This window comes from Polypterus senegalus, chromosome 2 (assembly GCF_016835505.1).
Source record: "Polypterus senegalus isolate Bchr_013 chromosome 2, ASM1683550v1, whole genome shotgun sequence".
Lineage (NCBI taxonomy): Eukaryota > Metazoa > Chordata > Cladistia > Polypteriformes > Polypteridae > Polypterus > Polypterus senegalus.
In genome coordinates, this window is record NC_053155.1 from 280260044 (window position 1) to 280280542 (window position 20499).

Here is a 20499-nt window from a genome sequence, read left to right on the forward strand (position 1 = left end):
CTTGCCTTTCCATGGGTGTCTTGCCTTAATTAATTTGAATTATATATATAGATAGTTACAGGAAATGTCGCATTTCAAATACACAAAGTTGCAAGCAGAATCGTCCTTGCATTATCTGGACATGACATGACTCATGATCATGTGTTAAATGATGCCAGGGTCAGTCTTTTTAGCTCTTTTTCTGCTTCTGCTTTTCAAATAGAAGCTTCTCTTTCTGTCTTAGAATTGACATCAAATTTTCTTTAACCTGTAGATTGCTGAAACGGACAATCAGGCTTCCTATAATTATATCATTTCATCTTACATTTTGTTCATCAAATTTTATGGCTCTGAGAAAAAAAGAGTTTTTCTTGCACCATCCACTACTGCTTATCTAAATATATAGCATTTCTCTGAAGTTATAAAATATTAGCTGGAAGACTGAACTTTCTGACATCTATTGTAGCCTTTACATAAAAATAATTGCAGTGTTGAGTTTACTGTGTAATTGTAATTAAGTTAAGTGACTCTGGGTTCAAATCTGTAATGGCATGGTTTAGACGGACAACCTCCTCTTACGCTGCAGCTAGTGCTGCAGAAACACTTTTTTTACAGGGATTCAGAACTTTCTGGTGATTTATGTTTACTGTATTAAAAAAGATCTTTGTATTTTCATTAATCCAAAACTGAATGAATACATTTCTTACTTTTGGTGTGTTATCATCTAAACTCCAGTAGATTGCAGAATGGTCATAAGAGGCAGCCAACAACTTGGTTCCCTTAAAAAAAAAAAAAAAGTTAAAAACAAAAAACAGGGAATATTATTATTTAAATACTCCAAAGCATTACTCTTAAGTAAATAAAACATAGCCTAAAGATGGTTCCTAATAAAAACAGTAGCACAACCATGGTACAAAATAATAGAAAATGTTTGTTTACTTACAGAGTTGTCAAACTCAATACTTGTTATTCCCTCATTGCTTCCCTCTAGTGTTCCCTTGCCTTGTAGCCTTCCTGAAAATAATGCAAAATATATAAACTATAAAACTAAAAATGAAGAAGTATGTGCTAGTAAAACAGACCAATGGCTACATAAATTAAGGGTAATATGACCTATAATTATCATGCTGTTTAAGTGAAGCTACCATACAAAAAATAGATAAATTGTACTTAAGTACTAGAAAATGAGGTTTAAGAAAACTGATGAATGACTGCATGTTTGTCACCATCTGGAGGTGAAACACAGAATCACATTCTCAGGAATAAACATGAACACTTACTTGAGATATGATAGGTCAGACATGGCTTTGGACAGCTGACTTTTTATCCTTCTATAAACACTGAAGTACCTACATGGGTGGGTTGTTGTATTAAGTCAATTAGGACAGATGATTTCAGTGTACAGCAAAGAACAACTGCAGGGTTACATGGAAAAAGCAAGTATTGTACAAATTGGTGGAAAAATAATCCTAAAAATATTAACACGTATTACAACCAGGGTTTTTTTGCTTTGGCTTATATTTATTTTCTATTTTCTTTTTATTTTTATTGAATTTGCTCTATTATTTTTCATGCTTTTACTTATTACTGTGATGTTTATTTTTTGTTTATCATATATTGTGTCTATAAACTGGTGTCCATTCCATGTGTTTGGTGTTCGCTGTGATCAACAGAAGGGGCCACCATAATGTCACTGATGCTGGGTCCTCCATCTAGCTACTTTCATCTATCAGAATAGAACTGTAACAGTGGTTCATTTAATGCTATAGAAGATAGTTGCGAGCATTGTTTTTCTAATTATTTCTGGTTTTCAGGATTTCTTCTTGTTTGTTCCTTGGATCTGCTATTGGATTAGAGTTTGCTGTCAGTTGCCTTTTCATCCTTTTTGCTTATCACTGCAGTTTTGTGAATTTCTATTCTATTTTTAATATAATAAATTTTGTGCAACAAGTGAAACTTGTTCTTATAAGCCGGAGTCTAATAGTATCTCACTCTCTTGTGAAGCGTTTTGCAGATGTATTTGGGACTTTCTTTAGTTTCTTAACTTTAAAACCAGCTCCTGTTTTTGGGGCCTGCTTAGATTGAAGCTTACTGGTGGTATATGGACCTGGCTTGCTTGAGATAGCCTCTTTTGGACAAGACTGTGGGATTTTTGGCTTGCTTTACAAGTCTTCTGAAGGCCTCATATCCCATTCATCATGTATCTGACTCTATGTTACAACTGGATGAACCACTAAAAAAATTGAATGAGGGATGACCCAGTAACAATGAGGTCAGGATGATCCCACCTCTAGGGGGTTCCACCCACAGAAAACATACAATGGATGACAAAAAAAATTAAATGTTAAACAACAAATAAACAAAACTCACAGTAATAACATAAAAACATAAAAAAAACTTGAAAGATGACAAAAACAAACCAAAGAAAAAACCCTGGCTGTAATACAACACTTGGTAGTCGGCTTCTAAGAATGAAATTGAAGAATTGCTTCTGCTTCATTCTCTTTTACTCTTTATTGCAAGTTTATACAGAAACTTGTAATTTTCATGATATAAAGTTACATTAATATAGTTTATTTTTCCTTATACTTAATGTACATAGTTTATTTTTCCTTATATTTATACAACTAGCAAAATACCCGCACTTCGCAGCAGAGAAGTAGTGTGTTAAAGAAGTAATGAAAAAGAAAAAGAAACATTTTAATAATAACGTAACATTAATGACAATGTAATTGTTTTGTCATTGTCATGAGTGTTGCTGGCATATCTATACTAATAAAAGGCAAAGCCCTCACTCACTCACTTACTCACTCATCACTAATTCTCCAACTTCCCATGTAGGTAGAAGGCTGAAATTAGGCAGGCTTATTCCTTACAGCTTACTTACAAAAGTTAAGCAGGTTTCATTTCGAAATTCTACATGCAACGGTCATAATGGTCAACAACGTCCGCCATGTTGAACTTTCTTATTTATGGCCCCATCTTCACGAAATTTGGTAGGCGGCTTCCCTGTGCTAACCAAAACCGATGTACGTACTTATTTCAGTGGTATGATGCCACTGTCGGCCACCATATTGAAGTTTCCAATGTCACTAATTCTCCAACTTCCCGTGTAGGTAAAAGGCTGAAATTTGGCAGGCTCATTCCTTACAGCTTATTTACAAAAGTTAAGCAGGTTTCATTTCAAAATTCTATGCGTAACGGTCATTACGGTCGACAACGTTCGCCATGTTGAACTTTCTTATTTATGGCCCCATCTTCACGAAATTTGTTAGGCGGCTTCCCTGCGCTAACCGAAACCAATGTACGTACTTATTTCAGTGGTATGATGCCACTGTCGGCCGCCATATTGAACTTTTCAACGGTCTTTGTTACTTATGGGCCCATCTTCAAGAAATTTGGTACGCGGGTTCCCAACACTAACTGAATCCTACTTACGTACATATATACATCCATAGCCTGCAGCTCGGTCACCATGTGAGGGGCGTTGGGTCCCCCATCCCAACGCCTCCCACATTGTTGGCTGCCTGCCTATATAAGGCCGTCCGTCGCTCCAGTCTCTACATTCCCTTCCTTTGCTTCGCCACGGGATTCATGTCTCCCTACTGATAACTACCGCCTTTTTATTTAATCCACGGCTTATCCGCTGTTTTATTGTTCATTTATTACGATTATAGTTATTGTGTAGGTATTTTAGACTTAGTTTACATTGTTCAGGTACCCATTTCCTTTATTATTCCAACTGTACCCCCATTAACATGTCTATCGAGGTGATCACCATCGATTAAAGAACTGCCACTTACCGAGTGGTTTCCATGCCCGGAGATGGCACCTTCCTTTTCCATTCTCTGTTACATATTACACGGCCATATCAGGCTGACTCTTGATATCCGGAGGAACATTGTGTTTTATGTATTGAATGACTGGGACAGGTTCAAGGTGTGGACCGATGACGGTACAGGAGATAATTATACTACACAGGAGCACTATAAGAGTGAAATGCTTAAGCCCTTCACCTATGGATCTGCATGTGAGTTGATGGCTGCCGCTGAATTGTTCAGTTGTCCCTTTCAAGTGTACCGAAATGGCCAAATATTTTACACCTTTCAACAACCGCCTATGCCTCTTAAACATCTTAGATTCACAGGTGACGATTTCAGTAGTGGGCATTTTGATGTTTATGAATGTTTAAACTCTCAAAAGCTGGATGTGAAGTTATCAATGAAACCAGTTGTATACTTACAAAACTTGACAGATGCCGAATGTCTCTTCAACACAAATCCTACAAATACTGTCGTAATTGAAACAAACCATGAAACTCAAACCGATTATAACAGCAGCAATCCAAGCTGTGAGATTTGAAACAAGATCACTGTTCACATGGCCAACTGTACGTTGCATGCTCAAGAGTAAGCTCAGCGCACAGCTTATTCATATTACAACCGGAGGGCCAAACTCACAATGTGGTATACAAAGAGATCTTTAACAAAGAATTATTGGTATATTTTCCCTCAGTTTAAAAAGGTTTAATTTTCTTCTTAATAAAAATTGTAAGGCAGTACTTTGCCGCTGCGAAGCGCGGGTATTTTGCTAGTATATATATATATTATATATATATTCACACACACACACGCATATAAACATATATATATATATATATATACATATACACACATATATATACAGGATATATACATAGACATATATTTGCATATATATACATATACATATATATATACGTATACATATATAGCAAAATACCCGCGCTTTGCAGTGGAGAAGTAGTGTGTTAAAGAAGTAATGAAAAAGAAAAGGAAACATTTTGAAAATAACGTAACATGATTGTCAATGTAATTGTTTTGCTGTCATATATATATATCATAAAGTCTGAGTCTGAGACATCATAAAGATTTGGGGCAGCCACCCGTATAATTGAATTGGCTGGAAAAAGTACTTTTAAATAGCATGATGTGTTTATTTCGGAGTCCAGAACGGAACTGCCTGTACTGAGGCAAGATGGCAGTTTTAAAGGGCCGGAAGGGAAATGACGCCATCTATGCCGGATATGGGAGTGGTGTCCTTGTGCCCCGGAAGTGACGTCATGCTTGGGGCCGGCAACAGGTGGGATTTCCCGGAAAAGGTCTGCAAGGGACTGAGGGAGATAGTCAGTACACTCCACCAGCCCCTGGCCTGACGTAGAATTACTAGTGTTTAGGCCCTTCAGCTGGTTCCCATGCGCACGTGTGTGACAAGGCCCCCCCCCTTAGCCCAGACCCATCAGGTCGGGCGGACCTGTCCGAGAGGTCGTGGACTCGAGAGAGGGCATCAGCATTGGCATGGAGAGTACCCTTACGATAAAACGAGTGAAAACTTGTATGGTTGGAGGTCAAGAAACCACCTACTGACCCGCGGATTAGACTCCCTGTGAAGGGCCATCCACTGGAGAGGTGCAGGGTCCGTCACCAGAGTGAATTCACGGCCCAAGAGGTAGTACCTCAACTGTGTAATCGCCCATTTTATCGCAAGAGCCTCCCGTTCCACTGCCGCATACCTGGTTTCCCGATCCAGCAGTTTCCGGCTCAGGTACATGATGGGGTGTTCAACACCATCGACGCTTTGGCTCAGCACGGCCCCCAGGCCTGTGTTCGAATCATCCATCTGGAGTATGAAAGGAAGTGAAAGGTTGGGTGCTTTCAACACGGGTGCTGACGTAAGGGCCTGTTTTAGGTCACAAAATGCAGCAGCAGTCTTGTCAGTCCATACCACGTGATTTGGAGCCCTTTTCTTTGTTAAATCTGTCAAGGGTGCTATTCTCTCAGAGAACCGGGGTACAAACCGGCGGTAGTACCCAGCCAAGCCGAGGAAAGCCTGCACTTGTCGCTTGGTAATCGGACGGGGCCAGTTTAATATGGCATTAACTTTGGAACACTGTGGCTTCACAGCACCCCGACCCACCAGGTAGCCCAAATACTTAGCCTCTTTTAACCCAAAGAAACACTTCTTGGGATTAATTCGAAGCCCGGCTTCACCCAGCGTCCGCGATACCGTTTCCACCTGCCGCACGTGGTCCTTCCATGTGCTGGAATAGATGACAACATCATCCAAATAGGCAGCACTGAACGTGTTATGAGACCGGAGCACTTTATCTACCAGACGCTGGAAGGTTGCTGGCACCTCATGTAACCTGAATGGGAGGATCCGGTACTGCCAGTGCCCACTTGGAGTGCTAAACGCGGTCTTCTCCTTCGCGGAATCCGTTAAAGGAACCTGCCAGTACCCCTTCGTCGTGTCAAGTGTGGTCAAATATTCTGCCTGTCCCAGCCTCTCGAGGATGTCGTCCACGCGAGGCATCGGATAGGCGTCAAACTGGGAGACTTGATTCAACCGACGGAAGTCGTTGCAAAACCTTCAACTCCCGTCGGGCTTACTGACCAAGACAACTGGACTGGACCAGGGACTATAACTTTCCTCAATCACACCTAGATCCAGCATGCGCTTGATCTCAAGCTCCACCTCTGCCTTCTTTGCTTCGGGAAGCCGATATGGGCGTTCTTGCACGGCAACCCAAGGTTCTGTCACTATGTCGTGCACAATCAGAGAGGTCTGTCCAGGCTGCTCACTCACTACCTCTGTTTAGCATTCAAGTCGGGTTCGAAGTTAAGGCGGTCGGTCTGAGCAAAGAAAGAGTGGGGCTGAGCAGATGAGGGATCGGGATCCCTCTCCTTCCATGGCTTCAGCAAGTTGACATGATAAACCCTCATTCGGCCGATGATTGGGTTGTTTCACCAAATAATCGACAAGCCCTTTCCTCTCCTTAACTTCATACGGGCCTTGCCAGTGGGCAAGCAACTTAGAATGCAAGGTAGGAACCAACACCATGACGCAATCCCCCGGTTGGAACTCCCGGAGACTCATGACACGGTCATAATAGTGGGCCTGTGCTGCTTGCGCCTCTTCCATGTGACTTTTTAACAAAGGTCGGATTTTTCCGAATCGATCGCGTAACTGCGCGATATACTCCAATATATTGCTAGAGGGGAGAGCCTCTCCTTCCCATCCCTCTTTTAAGACATCCAATAGCCCTTGGGGTTGTCAGCCATATAACAATTCAAAAGGGGAAAACCCTGTAGAGGCTTGTGGAACTTCCCGATAAGCAAAGAGCACGAGGGGGAGGCTTTATTTTAAGTAACTTGGCCATTTCCTTGAACATCGCCGAGGTAAAGGGTGTCCCTTGATCCGTAAGGACTTCTTTTGGGATCCCTAGACACGCGAAGATTTCCGCTAATTCCCGTGCAATCGCTTTACTAGCAGCAGAGCGCAACGGAACTGCCTCTGGATATCGGGTAGCATAATCCACGAGGACTAATATATATCTGTGTCCTCGGGCTGAGGGCTCCAGAAGTCCTACTATATCGATCCCAATACGCTCAAAGGGAACATCAATCAGGGGGAGGGGAACGAGAGGAGCACGGTCCCTCCTAGGAATTTGCCGTAATTGACATTCTGGACAAGATATGCAAAAACGGCAAACCTCCTTGTTTATCCCCGGCCAATAAAATCGGAGCTTAATTCGCTCTAATGTCTTTTCGGTGTCTAAATGGCCTCCCATGAGGTGGGCGTGTGCCATCTCGCAAACCTGCCACTGGTAGGTTCGTGGGATTAGCAACAACTTCCGCACCCCGCCCTCATGCTCTGCTATTCGATATAACAGATCATTGTCTAATACAAAGTGGGGCCCGCGTGGCATGGGCTGATGAGTGCATTGGCCATTGATAAGCACGACTGCATTTTTTGCAAACTTCAGGGAGTCATCATTCCATTGTTCTCTCCTGAAAGATGCCGGCGTTTGGTTGAATTAAAAGTGCATATTGGAGAGAGGGTCCGGTCTGACCTCAAGGGGCGGGGAGTCCTCCCGCCTCGTCGAGGCCCGGGTTGATGACGTATCTAAGTGCGATGGTCCGGGAGCCTCCCCATCCTCCTTGCAGTCTTCCGTACCCGTCTCCGCCGGCTGTTTACACGGCGTGGAATCAGCTTGAGTCGGGTTATCCCCTTCCATGACTAGGCCTACAGTGTGACACTATATATATACCACACACCATTTATTATGTACACTATTTACAAAGTTTCCTCACGTGCACCCCCAGTGCCTTCTTGCACCGATCTCCCCAAGTCCAGGCCACACAGTCCTTTTGCCTTCCTGGCCGCCTCCCGTCCTCTCTCTCCAGTTCAGTCTACTCCTCCCGACTTCCACCACCGACTGGAGGGAGGCGGCCCCTTAAATAACGCTCCCGGATGAGCCCCAGGTGTTCCCGGCATTCCCTCATTCCCTCCCAGCGTGGCGGAAGTGTCGGCTGTCTTCCTGGCAGCTCTCCGGGCGCCACATAAAGTCTTCCCCCCGGCACTTCCTGGTGTGGCGAAAGTGCCGGGCTCCCGGGATAATTAGGCACTGGGGCGCCGCCTGGCGGTGGCCACGGGTCCCTACAGGGCTGGGCTTCCAAGCCCTGTACCCAAGGCCCCCTGGATAACCAGGACGGACGCCCCCACTCGGTCTGGAGGAGGCACGCGCCCTCCTCTGGTCCTCCAAGGCGTCCCGGCCGGGCTCCAGCCCCAGCCGAGGACCGTACGGATAAACCGGCATCGGGCGCCGCCTGGCGGTGACCACGGGCCCCTACAGGGCTGGGCTTCCAAGCCCTCCACCCGTGGCCCCCAACAGAACCAGGACGGATGCCCCCTCGCGGTCTGGAGGATATATATATATACTATACAGTATATATACAGTAATCCCTCCTGGATCTCGGGGGTTGCGTTCCAGAACCCCCTGCGATAGATGAAAATCCGCAAAGTAGAAACCATATGTTTGTTTGGTTATTTTTATATATTTTAAGCCTTAATAAAATCTCCCACACTGTTAACATTATTAGAGCCCTCTAGACATAGAAATAACACCCTTTAGTCAAAAGTTTAAACTGTGCTCCATGACAAGACAGAGATGACAGTTCTTTTTCACAATTAAAAGAATGCAAACATATCTTCTCTTCAAAGGAGCGCCGTCAGGAGCAGAGAATGTCAGAGAGAGAGAGCGAGATAAAAGCAAACAATCAAAAAATCAATATGTGCTTTTAAGTATGCCGAAGCACCATGATAAAGCGGCATTTTGTAGAGGAGCGGCCGTATCCTCTAGGCAAACAGCCTCTGTGCAAACAGCCCCTCTGCTCACACCCCCTCCATCAGGCGCAGAGAATGTCAGAGCGGGTGAGAGAGAGAGAAAAGCAAACAATCAAGCACCGCGAGGGAAGCATATCTTGTATCATTAAAGAGTTTTAGTTAATATGTAATACATGCTCTGATTGGGTAGCTTCTAAGCCATCCGCCAATAGCGTCCCTTGTATGAAATCAACTGGGCAAACAAACTGAGGGAGCATGTACCATAAATTAAAAGACCCATTGTCCGCAGAAATCCACGAACCAGCGAAAAATCCGTGATATATATTTAGATATGCTTACATTTAAAATCCGTGATAGAGTGAAGCCGAAAGTCGAAGCGCGATATAGCGAGGGATTACTGTATATATCTATCTATATATATATATACTGTATATGTATATATATATATATCTATATTTCTATATATCTATCTATCTATATCTATATATCTATATATCTATATCAATCAATCAACATTTATTTATATAGCACATTTTCATACAAAAAAATGCAGCTCAAAGTGCTTTACAAAGATATATATAGATATCTATCTGTCTATATATTTATATCTCCTTTGGGGTGCGAGCAGCTGTTGCTGGGGGTGCCAGAATCCATCGAGGAAGAAAAATTAAAAATATTATTTGTACAAAATCTTAATTTATCTATCCATTCCTAAATAATTAAATGGGCAGGCTATTTCGTATCAGTGCAATACGCTGCTTGTTAAAACGGATGACTCCTGCTCTTTCGTGCACTTAGTGCTGCGTGGGTATTATGAACTATCGTATCTGTTCAAGTTCTATTTAAATTTTACATATAAGTAATTTTTATTTAGTTGACAGAAATATGTTTAGTAGGAATGCAAGTTAAATTTAGTCATCATTGCATACATTTTTCTTCACCATAGAAATTTAAAGACTAAATTCAACTTCCATTCCTACCAAAGATATTTCTGGCGACTAAATAGAACCTACTTATATACAAATTCGAGCTATTGAGCCGTCACCTGCCTGCCTGAAAAAGTCACCCTCGCTTCGCTCTTACTTTTTTACCGTTCATTTAATTATGGCTAGTCGCGGAAAAATTATAAAATGGAAGGAGGATTACACTGAGTATGGCTTTACCAAAACAATTATTGATGGCGTAGATCGGGATGTGTATATATATAAGATAAATATATAAGATTTTAGTACTCAAGAATAACAAAGTATAAAGACTTTGCTCGCTTTTTACCTAACCAATTGAACATTCTGAACCAATTATTATCTCTGACTACAGCAAATTATTTGAATGACTTCTTGGGTAGGTAAAGTAGATTTTGAATATAGCTTTTTCATAAAGTTAAACTTTAACATTGTTTGCTTCCCTGATTTGTAATATACATAATGCATTGTAATAAAACTTTAAATGCAAAAAAGTGATATAAACTGTGTTATAAAATAATGTATATTAAAATGAAAATGAAATTAGAAAAATCAAAAGATTGCATAAAAAATTTATCTTGTTCCCGTTTTTGTTCATTTTATTAAATTTAACAGATTGTTCAGATGATAATGCTATGGCATTGGTAGATTGAGCCCCAATACATAGCAGCATGAGACAGACAGAGAGACAGACAAACAGAAGATGTCAGAGGAAACCACATTAACATTTACTTCAAATGAACACTACGAGACAAATTTTTTTTTCGAGTGCATCTATTAAGGAAACTTGCACAGTTTTCTCCATCTCATCAGTCCATAGGCATACATGGAATATTTTCTGTTATATTCAACCTAGTTAATAAAGTAAAACATTGTGATAACTTTTACTGAAATCTTAAGCATTGCTTTGTATGCTGATATGCAAATAAAATTCAGTAATAGCCACTGGGTATACACACCACATTCAGATATTCAGCTACTAGTTCTTCACCCCTTCTTCACTCAAAGGCCAGTATTTGTCACACAAAGTGTTTAAAAATTCACAGTTAATTAATAAAAAATGTAACAGAAAACAGAATGCACTTACAATGCTAATTTACTTTTTAATTGAAAGCTGGACTCTTTTAGTCTCCTTTTCTTCGGCGTTAAATTGTTACGTGTCCTTTAACTACAATTTTGTAATCATAAACTATAAAGTAACATATTAATGGAAATAATTCTATACTATAAAACAAACATCTGTACTTTTATAATAAAAGTTAAACAGTGTGGCATATTTGATATTGTTGTTAATTTCCTATTTTTAAAACTCTATATATTTTGTTTTTTACTGTATTCCCTCCATTTCTTTGCATGTTAAATGTAAAAAAAAAACTTAATTAATATTAATTTATTAATACAATTACTTCTTGTTACATATAGCTTTAAAATTGCTTTGTAGAAGTGCACACCTTAAGAAATTTCACCAAAAAATAAAATAAACTCGACAATTTAATGATTATTGCAAAGTTTTTCAGGTGTCCACATGGTGGAGCTCAGAATACAAAAAACAACTACCGTATGTACAGTGTTTCAAGAGCACCTGCACAACAAAAGACATGAGACTTTGAATAGAGGGTTGCTGCCACAGCTTCCTTCTTCTCAATCCTCCTGTATAACTGAGTAACAGTGTGATAATAAGCTTAGTTGTGATAAGAACAAGTCCCAGTAAAGAGGGACTTGAAAGACCCATGTTCAAGTTAGAAGTGGGATAAGCATACAGTTTTCTGATCGTTTAGAAATGGTTCTGAAACATTTTGAAATGATAATGATTTGAAATGTAACAAGATTTAAGCTTTGAACTGAACTTTTCTTAACATTAATTTTTCCCTTTTTGTTATTAGAGAAGAGCCAAGTAAAATGACACCTTTTATTGACTAACTAAAAAGATTACAATATGCAAGCTTTCGAGGCAACTCAGGCCCCTTCTTCAGGCAAGATGTAATGCAGAAACTGAAGTTTCCTGTGTGTTATTTTAATTTTCTTTTTTGTGTGAACTGTTGTACTTTGAAACTTAATTAAACTTTTAAAAACGAAGATATTTTGTCTGTGGAATCATTTCTGCGCATCAGGCTTTTGTTGAATCCCATTTTTTTTGAGTTGAAGCTGCTGAACTTTGGTAACTTTAGGAAAAACGCAGCTACACTGTAAATTCCCACACACTATTACAATTATTATTATTATTATTTGACTGATGCTTTTATCCACTTAAAATAGTTTTTTTGCTTTTTCCATTTGAGCACAGGCAAATAAAGTGACTTGCTCATAGTCACACATTGTCATCGGTATTTGATCCCACAAACTCAGGGTTTAAGGTCCAAATCCTGAACAATTACACTACACCGTTGCCATCTACTGTATTTGCTGTTGTTTATGGCTCTAGATATTTGAATAATGTCTAAATGTGAACTTTTTAAGCATGCTTTTCTGATTGTGTGCTTATTCTGTTTTACTGCAAGAGTCTGGGAACTGAGTTTCTATCTCAGCTAGGTCAATCAGAGTTGAAGGGGGAAGCTATCAACAAGAAGATTACAATAACAGTCATATCTGGGTGAAGTCTAAAGGAGCTACTGAGAAGAGGATATGGGCTGGGCGCAAGTGTATTGTCACTGGGAATTCTACATCCACAAAGAATGATAAGTGTAAGAATAGACAAACAAAATAGTGACAGAGGTGTGACATATAACTTTGTGTCTACAGGAAAAGAATCTGTACATTGTGGTGGCCCCAAAGCCAATCCATGATACAACAGCATCATAACTTTTATTTTAACTTTTTAAATAATGTATTTATTTTACAGTTTTCAATTACATAAAATTTCAGTACATAAAATTGTAAAGTTCACTAAATATGCACATATCCTCATTCACACAGACTGTCATTCAGATTGCTTTTCCATAGTACCACAGTATATACGCAAAAATTTTTCTAAGGAGCCTGCTAAACTGCAAATAATTTTTAAGAAACCTTCAAAAACAATTAGGCTCATAGATTGTGAAGTCACCTAATTTGGTAAACCATCTGAGAGTATTTCAACACATACATCCTCAGTAATACAAAGAATATTTTAAACAAATTGTTTTCTATTTGTAAATACATAAATATTCCTTGTGCCTGGTAAAATAAGCTTCAGGTCACAGCAACCAAGTACTTCAAAAACATGGCATATAACATGTATAGATTAGTGGATAATATAAACAGTTTCATTTAAGAACTGAAAATGTACACAAAGTTGCCTGATCTTTACAGGCCCAACATTTGGTTAACTTCACTTATACTGTTAATTATAGCTAAAAGGCTTTTACCTTCAGTCACATTCCAAAGTTTAATAATCCTGTCTGTGCCACCTGTCGCCAAAAGTTTAGAGTCTGGTCTAAATTTCACTGCATTTATTCCCAATTCATGTGCTTCCTAGAAAAAAGGTTGAAAACCATTACAGTCTCTATTTTTTCTTTCATAACATTCAAGATGGACAGCACAGAAGGTAGGGCTGCTATGTAACAGTACTTGGAACTATTATAGGATGAAGTGCCACTAGAACTTGCTGAGAAAAGAACACATTATTGGAAACTGTAATATTGCTGTAATTATTCTTGAGGATCATATACAATTAATATGAATAACTTTAGTTTATGCTAAATTCTCTTGGGGAATGAACATTGACAGTCTCATTTTGTACACTGGAGCATCCGAGGACTGTATGTTTACTTCAATCCTGTTTTCCATGTTTACAAACAAGTGTGCTGCCAAGTCATTAAATTTGCAGTGGGAACAATCAAACTTGCTACTAACAATAAAAAGAAACCTGAAAAGAGGAAGGTTAAACCTTACATTCAATGGTACAATGTTCTGTCAGCAGAAACTAAAGAGCTAATTGTAGACTTCAAGGAAAATTAGAAGGAGTAATTTGCCTATTGACGTTAATTGGCATGCTGTTGAAAAAGTGAATAGCTTTAAGTTCTTGGGAGTCTGCATCACTGATGTCTATTAATGCAACCACCTACTTTGTTAAGAAGACTACATAATATACGCATACTTACTTTTGAGATAAATTCCTATATCATTTCTTTGTAGAGTGTAGCTTTTCCAGTTACTTGTGTTTTATGCATAGGAGTTCACAAGTTGTGACCTGGAACCATTTTGCTCAACAGAGATAATCAAATAACAAAAATGACAATTTTGTACATGATCCTCCAATTATGGTCTATAGCCTGATTTTGCACTTACACTGAAAATCATAAACGTATTTATAAAATTTTTAAAGTGTATATTTCAAATGTGCAATAAAATGAGATGTAAATTACTGAATGTTAGAAATTTTATTTACAGTATTTGTTTTACTTTTATTGATATTATTGTAATCACACAACATTCCATACAAGTAGATCAATTTAAAAAAAAAAAGGATTGAAAACAAATCAACCCCACCCCTGAGAAAGAGAGCATGGTCAACAGAGTAAAACTTAAAGCTAGTAAAAATAAGCAAATTGATGAATTAATAAGTGAATAGAGATAAATGGAGAACAAAAAGAAATGGGAAGAGAACCTGTCTTGTCATTGCTTTAAGAGTTTAATCTAAAATGTTATTGATTAGATCCTACCAGGTTTTGAAAAAGTTCTTCACAGATCAACTAAGTGTGAATTAGATAATTATGTTAGTAATAGAAATTACTATTTTTTAAATAGTATAAAACAACAGTTACCTACTGATTTAAAAGAGGAGAGTTAAGAGTTGAGCAAGATAAGTCTACGTGCCAATAGTGTAGTAAAGGCAATTACAGTTTGTTTGTCCTTCTCCACTTTAAGTCCATCTGGAAGTATACCAAACACAGCTGTTAATGGGTTAGAAGGGATTGTGACAGCAAGGCTGTCTGAAAGTCATTTAAAAAGTTTGGTCCTGAATGATGTTAATTTGATGCAGGCCCAAAACATGTGGCCCAATAAGGCTGGCTAGAACTTGACTGCAGCGTTTGCAGGTTGGATCTTGCCCTGGAAACATTTTGGACAATTTTAAATGAGACAGATGTGCTCGATATATAATTTTGAGTAAAATAATTGCTTTGCACATATGGAGCTCGAGTGAATTCTCTGCATTGTTACCTTCTACTCCTTTTCTGAGATATTGAGTAAGAGATCCTTTCTCACTGTTCTATTGGATCTTTGAAAGGGACAGACTGAAAAATGGTTTTATATATTGCAGAAATGCTGTCCGAGTCCTCGAAACTGAGGGATATTTTTTCCAGCATAGAGGGAGGTGGGAGGTGAGGAAAATTGGGCAGGTTCTGATTAACAAAATTTCTAATTTGAAGATAGTGAAAGAAATGTGTTGCTGGAAAGTTACATTTGGAATGTAATTGTTTGTAGGATACAAAGACGTTGTCTATGTACTGATCTCTAAGTGATTTAATCCCAAATGTTTTCCAGATATTAAAAACTACATGTGTTTGGGAGGGTTGAAAGAGGTGGTTCTTGTGCAGAGGTGCCACAAATAAAAGCTTCTCTATCTTAAAATGCTTCCTACATTGGTTCCATATTCTGAGTGAGTGAAGCACAATTGGGTTGTTAGTATATTGGCAATAACTTGCATTTATTGGAGCACCAAGCAAAGAATATAAAGAAGTACTGCAGGATTTTATTTCTATTGCAGACCAAGCCTGTATATGTTTATCTATTTATGTCCATGTCCAGGTATTTATACCTTGTATGTTTGCTGCCCAGTAATAAAACTGAAAGTTAGGTAGAGCTATGCCACTTTCTGCCTTAGGTCTTTGTAGGGTCACTCTTTAGATACGTGGATGTTTTGAGTTTCAAATAAATGAGATTATGGTTGAATGTAATTTCTTAAAAAATGATTTATTGATTGTCAGGGATGCCAGGGGCAACGACCCGGCCAGGACGCCGTGAGGGACCGGAAGAGGGTCAAAGCCCACCCTGGATCATGTGGTGGCCGCCTTCCTGGTTGCTTTGGGGGCCACGGGTACAGGGCATGGAAGCTCCACTCTGTAGGGGCCCGTGGTCACCGCCAGGAGGCGCCCCAATGCCTTGGGGACCTGTTACCCCAGCACTTCCGCCACACCAGGAAGTGCTGGGGGGAAGATTTAGGACGGCACCCGGAGAGCTGCTGGGAGGACAGCCGGCACTTCCGCCACGCTGGGGCGTGGCCAACGGAGGAATGCCGGGAACGCCTGGGGCTCATCCGGGGACTGCATAAAAGGGGCCGTCTCCATTCATTCAGCGCTGGAGTCGGGTGGAGGCAGGACAATGCAAGAGAGAGGAGAGTGGAGAGTGGAGGCGGCCCGAAGAAAGGCATATTGTGGCCAGGACTGTGTTTGGGGTTTGTGCACTTGACTTTTGTAAATAGTTATTATTGTAAATAAACGTGTGGTGGTGATTAAGAGCATGTCCGCCTGTCTGTGTCCGGGTCGGCTCCACATGATGTATATTGGAATGTTTTGAAATAAAAAAAGAAGTTTAGGAAGGATATTCATCTGAACAATGTTAATTCTTCCAGCTAAAGCGAGGTGAAGGGTTGACCATCTATGCAAGTATTGCTTAATTTTTTCCATACAGACGGCAACATTTTGTTGATAAAGAGCTTTATGTTTACTTGTGATGTTTGCCTCTAGGTACTTAAACTGATCTGCAATGATAAAAGGGAAGGTGTACAATCTAATATTGTATGCTTGAGAATTTACTGGAAAAAGCACACTTTTATTCAAATTAATTCTGAGACCAGAAATCTTTTGAAATTCTGTTAGTGCTGTTAGGACTGCAGGGACAGCACTTTGTGGATCTAATATATACAGTATCATATCATCTGCATATAGAGAAATTTTCTGTGCAAGTCCTTCTCTGATAATCCCCTTTATTTGATAAGCATTTCGACAGTGAACTGCCAGTGGCTCAATGGTGATTGCAAAAAGTAATGGTGACAAGGGGCATCCTTGTCTGGTACCACATTCTAGTTTAAAGTAGTCTGAATTAATGTTGTTAATACAAACTGACGCTTCTGAATTGGTATACAGTAGTTTGATCCATGCACAAATGTTCGAGCCAAACCCAAATTTCTCCAATGTAGTGAAAAGGTAGTTCCATTCAATCATATTAAATGCTTTTTCTGCATCCAATGATAATAATATCTCTTGGGTGTTTGACTTTGTGGGTGAATATATTATATTAAACAGACGTCGAAGATTGGAAGCTAAGTGTCGGCTATATTTACAGTATTTTTTAAACTTTGTTCTCAAATTAATTTCTTGGTTTTTGCTCATGCCCTGTTCATATAGTACATTCAGGTACATGAATTTAATATTGTAAATTCTTTAGTGTAATAGTTTTTATGGGTACAGTTTCTCAACAGTCATAATAAAATGGCATTGATCAGCGTCATTAATAAAACAATTATTTTTTGTGCAAAGCTTTTATTGTTGCTACTTGGCAAAATGCTGAAGATCACCCAGAACCAACCCTTCCATAACTCAGTGGGAAAAGGATATGTTACAGTCCCTACCTTTATCATAACTTGGAAATAATTATTATTTTTCTTAAATAAAAAAGTAACCTTTTTGATATCTCTACATCTATGAGGAAATAGCTTATATTGAGCCAGTTGATCATATAGCTCTCTAAAACTAGGTAGGAGATGAATATTGTGACCGATATGAAACACATATTTATTGGAAGTGACAGAGAATGTGAAGAGATTTGGCACCAGTTTTCTCTGGGCTCTGTCAAATTAATCATCAAGAGAGTCTGTTTACCTGCTATTATCTCCCCACTAATATCATCCTTGGCAAGAAAATCCAATTCTGATGTGGCCAGCCCTTGTAAGGAGGTTCCACATACTGACTCTGATAATCATGCTAATAGTACATCCCTTTTTGAGTACAAGAAGCAACTGTGGAATATGGCCGGCCAGTTAACCAACATACAGAATAGAACAATGGGAATAACATCTGTATGTTGAGTCTTAGAAAAAATGTGGAAAATTGAAGACCAATGAAATTACTGAAGGAGATGTGACTCATCATGTTCCCACATCTCCTGGACTTAATGTCTCTCCCATTACAGAGAGATACTATGGATTGTACACACTCAGTAATTCCACACTGGTGTGATAGTTCATGTTGGCTCCACAGTCCCTGGCAGCTTGTACCCAGAACTGTCAATAACGAAACTGAGTATGAGCTGGGCAAATTAGGACACACACGGTCAGCAAGGTTTGGTGTAAAAGTGATTAAGTGCTTTCATTAAAACCAACATGGTGCCAAATAGTGCAGTGCTCTCCCATAAATAATAAAATGATCCATAAAATAAGAGTTAAAATCCAGGTAGGTCTTCATCTTTAACCCTGAGATCCACTGCAGCACTCTAAAACAACGACTCCTCTGCTGATCTTGCAGCATGAGGAGACACCCACCGACAGGTAGAATCAACAATACAAATCCGTCTTGTGTCCCTTGCTACCATACCTCGGCCTTACATGGGGAACCCCCCAAGCCCTGTTCCTATGCCCCCTGCCATTCCCCAGCCTCTGCAGAAGCCTGCTCTGAGCACATGGGTTCCTCCAGCTCTGTAAAGTGCTCAGTGGGAACGATCCACGTCAGCCTTGTCGAGCACTGGCCATGCACTCTTCTCTTTGAGGTTCACTTCTGACCACCTGCCTAAATCCCAGACAACATGGCTCCCAATCATGCCTTTCTCTCACTCCCTTTCTTATAAACTCTGCCTTCCTATTTTTGTTCATCGTCTCCTCCCTATTTTGCTGTGCAGGTTCCCTTTTAAATTGCTTCTGGGTGCAGGTATTTCAAATACATGCTCCAAGGTGTGAATGAGCACTTGACCGATCCACCCACATTTGCACATAAATGTGCAATGAGCCAAGTACCCCAATCAACCTTTGTGTGCCTCTTGCACATTTCCACATGCACCTGCCTGGAGCCTTCATTCTACAGGGCTTTCATTTATTTATTTAAAATGTGAATCACCACAAATTGCCCTCATCACTGGCAGACCAACAGATAATCCTGAAGGCTTATCTGAGTTTTTAAGGGCTACAGTATGTATTTCTGTCCTAATTACTCCCCAGCTACAGCAGACACCCAAAATGCAATGAGTGTATCAACTCTCCAATGCTTGAGGTAATGTTGTCTTTGAGGATCCACAGCTGGTGCTTGAAGTTATCATAACATTTTTAGCTTATGGGTATTTCTCCATTTTAGTGGTAATGGCACAATCCCATACTCCACTGCAGCTTCATCCCATAACTTGGCAGTTCCTGTTTCTCAAACTTACAAGTGCTATGAGTTCTTCCTACCTTGACTAGTCCAGCTTTTTCTCCAGGGTATAGTTTTCTGCTTCTATCAATATTTTTGAGTGTTATTCCTAACCTCTTACAACTGTAGTTGTTATTCTTTTGGATTGTTGGAAGCCTTGGATGGATAGGGTGGCGCTTAAGACTGCATTATATTTTATTGTTTTTTGGAGTCTTTGTTTTTATTTTTATGGGGGTATATTCTCAGTTGATGTTAATTCAATGGTGGTCCTTTCTTTATTTTGGGGGCAGGGTTAAGTTGCTGCAGAGTGTTATGGAATTTAATATATATGTGGCTGTTAAGGTTTGTGTGGTAGGATGCATGGGTATGGTGGTGTGTGAGTTAATCTGTCCCTACTAATGCTGGCACCACTGATGACTTTGCCATTTTCTGGCTTGATATTAGGTATAAAAGCTGTGACTTTGAGAAAACTTAAAATACTTGAGTTGGAATCACAAGTAAAACACATTGATTATATACTTTTATGTTTAAGGATTAAAAACAAAATTCAGTTTACTGAATGACCTCCAAACCAATTTGCATGTCCTATGTACTGTATCTCAACAGTCTTCTTTCTGTTTTTAAATTTTATCTAACTCAAGGAGACATACTTATCTCATCAGCTATTTTCTCAATAAATACTTTTTAGAAACACATTGGGGAAACATTGTTGCTCAGAGTCTTCTTAAGTGTAACTGTGCAACTTTTTTCAGGTTTGGGCTGAGGGACTTTTCTCATTTGTGTTGCCATTTTATCTGAAAACATCCAAGCAAGTCTAAAGTCTTTGTTGATCAAAGCATTCTCTCCTTAAGGATTTGCCTGTATTTTGCTGTGTATATTGTTTTCTTTATTTAGGCAAGGACACCATTTTCGGCTGCTGAAAGACATTACTTAAATTTATTTTGCTACTAGTATGCTTCATAAAAGGTATACAATCAAACAGACTAATAAATGTCAGGCATAAAATTCTGCAGTCAAAAAAAAATGAAAATATTCTGCCACATGGTCTCGGTTTGCTTTCTTGCTAAATCTAATAATGA

The 20499-nt window shown here is 39.5% G+C and overlaps 1 protein-coding gene across 3 annotated transcripts in view; it reads right to left on the reverse strand.

Annotated features, from left to right (window-relative positions):
• LOC120523929 (protein Atg16l2-like) overlaps window positions 1-20499 on the reverse strand; it is a 202292-nt gene that overhangs the window by 101555 nt on the left and 80238 nt on the right. For all 3 annotated transcript variants that reach the window (XM_039745640.1, XM_039745639.1, XM_039745641.1), the window contains 3 exons: window positions 13451-13556; window positions 923-993; window positions 687-758 (listed from right to left, as the gene is read on the reverse strand). In XM_039745640.1, the coding sequence (XP_039601574.1) occupies window positions 687-758; window positions 923-993; window positions 13451-13556 (249 nt within the window). The remainder of the gene's footprint in view (window positions 1-686; window positions 759-922; window positions 994-13450; window positions 13557-20499) is intronic.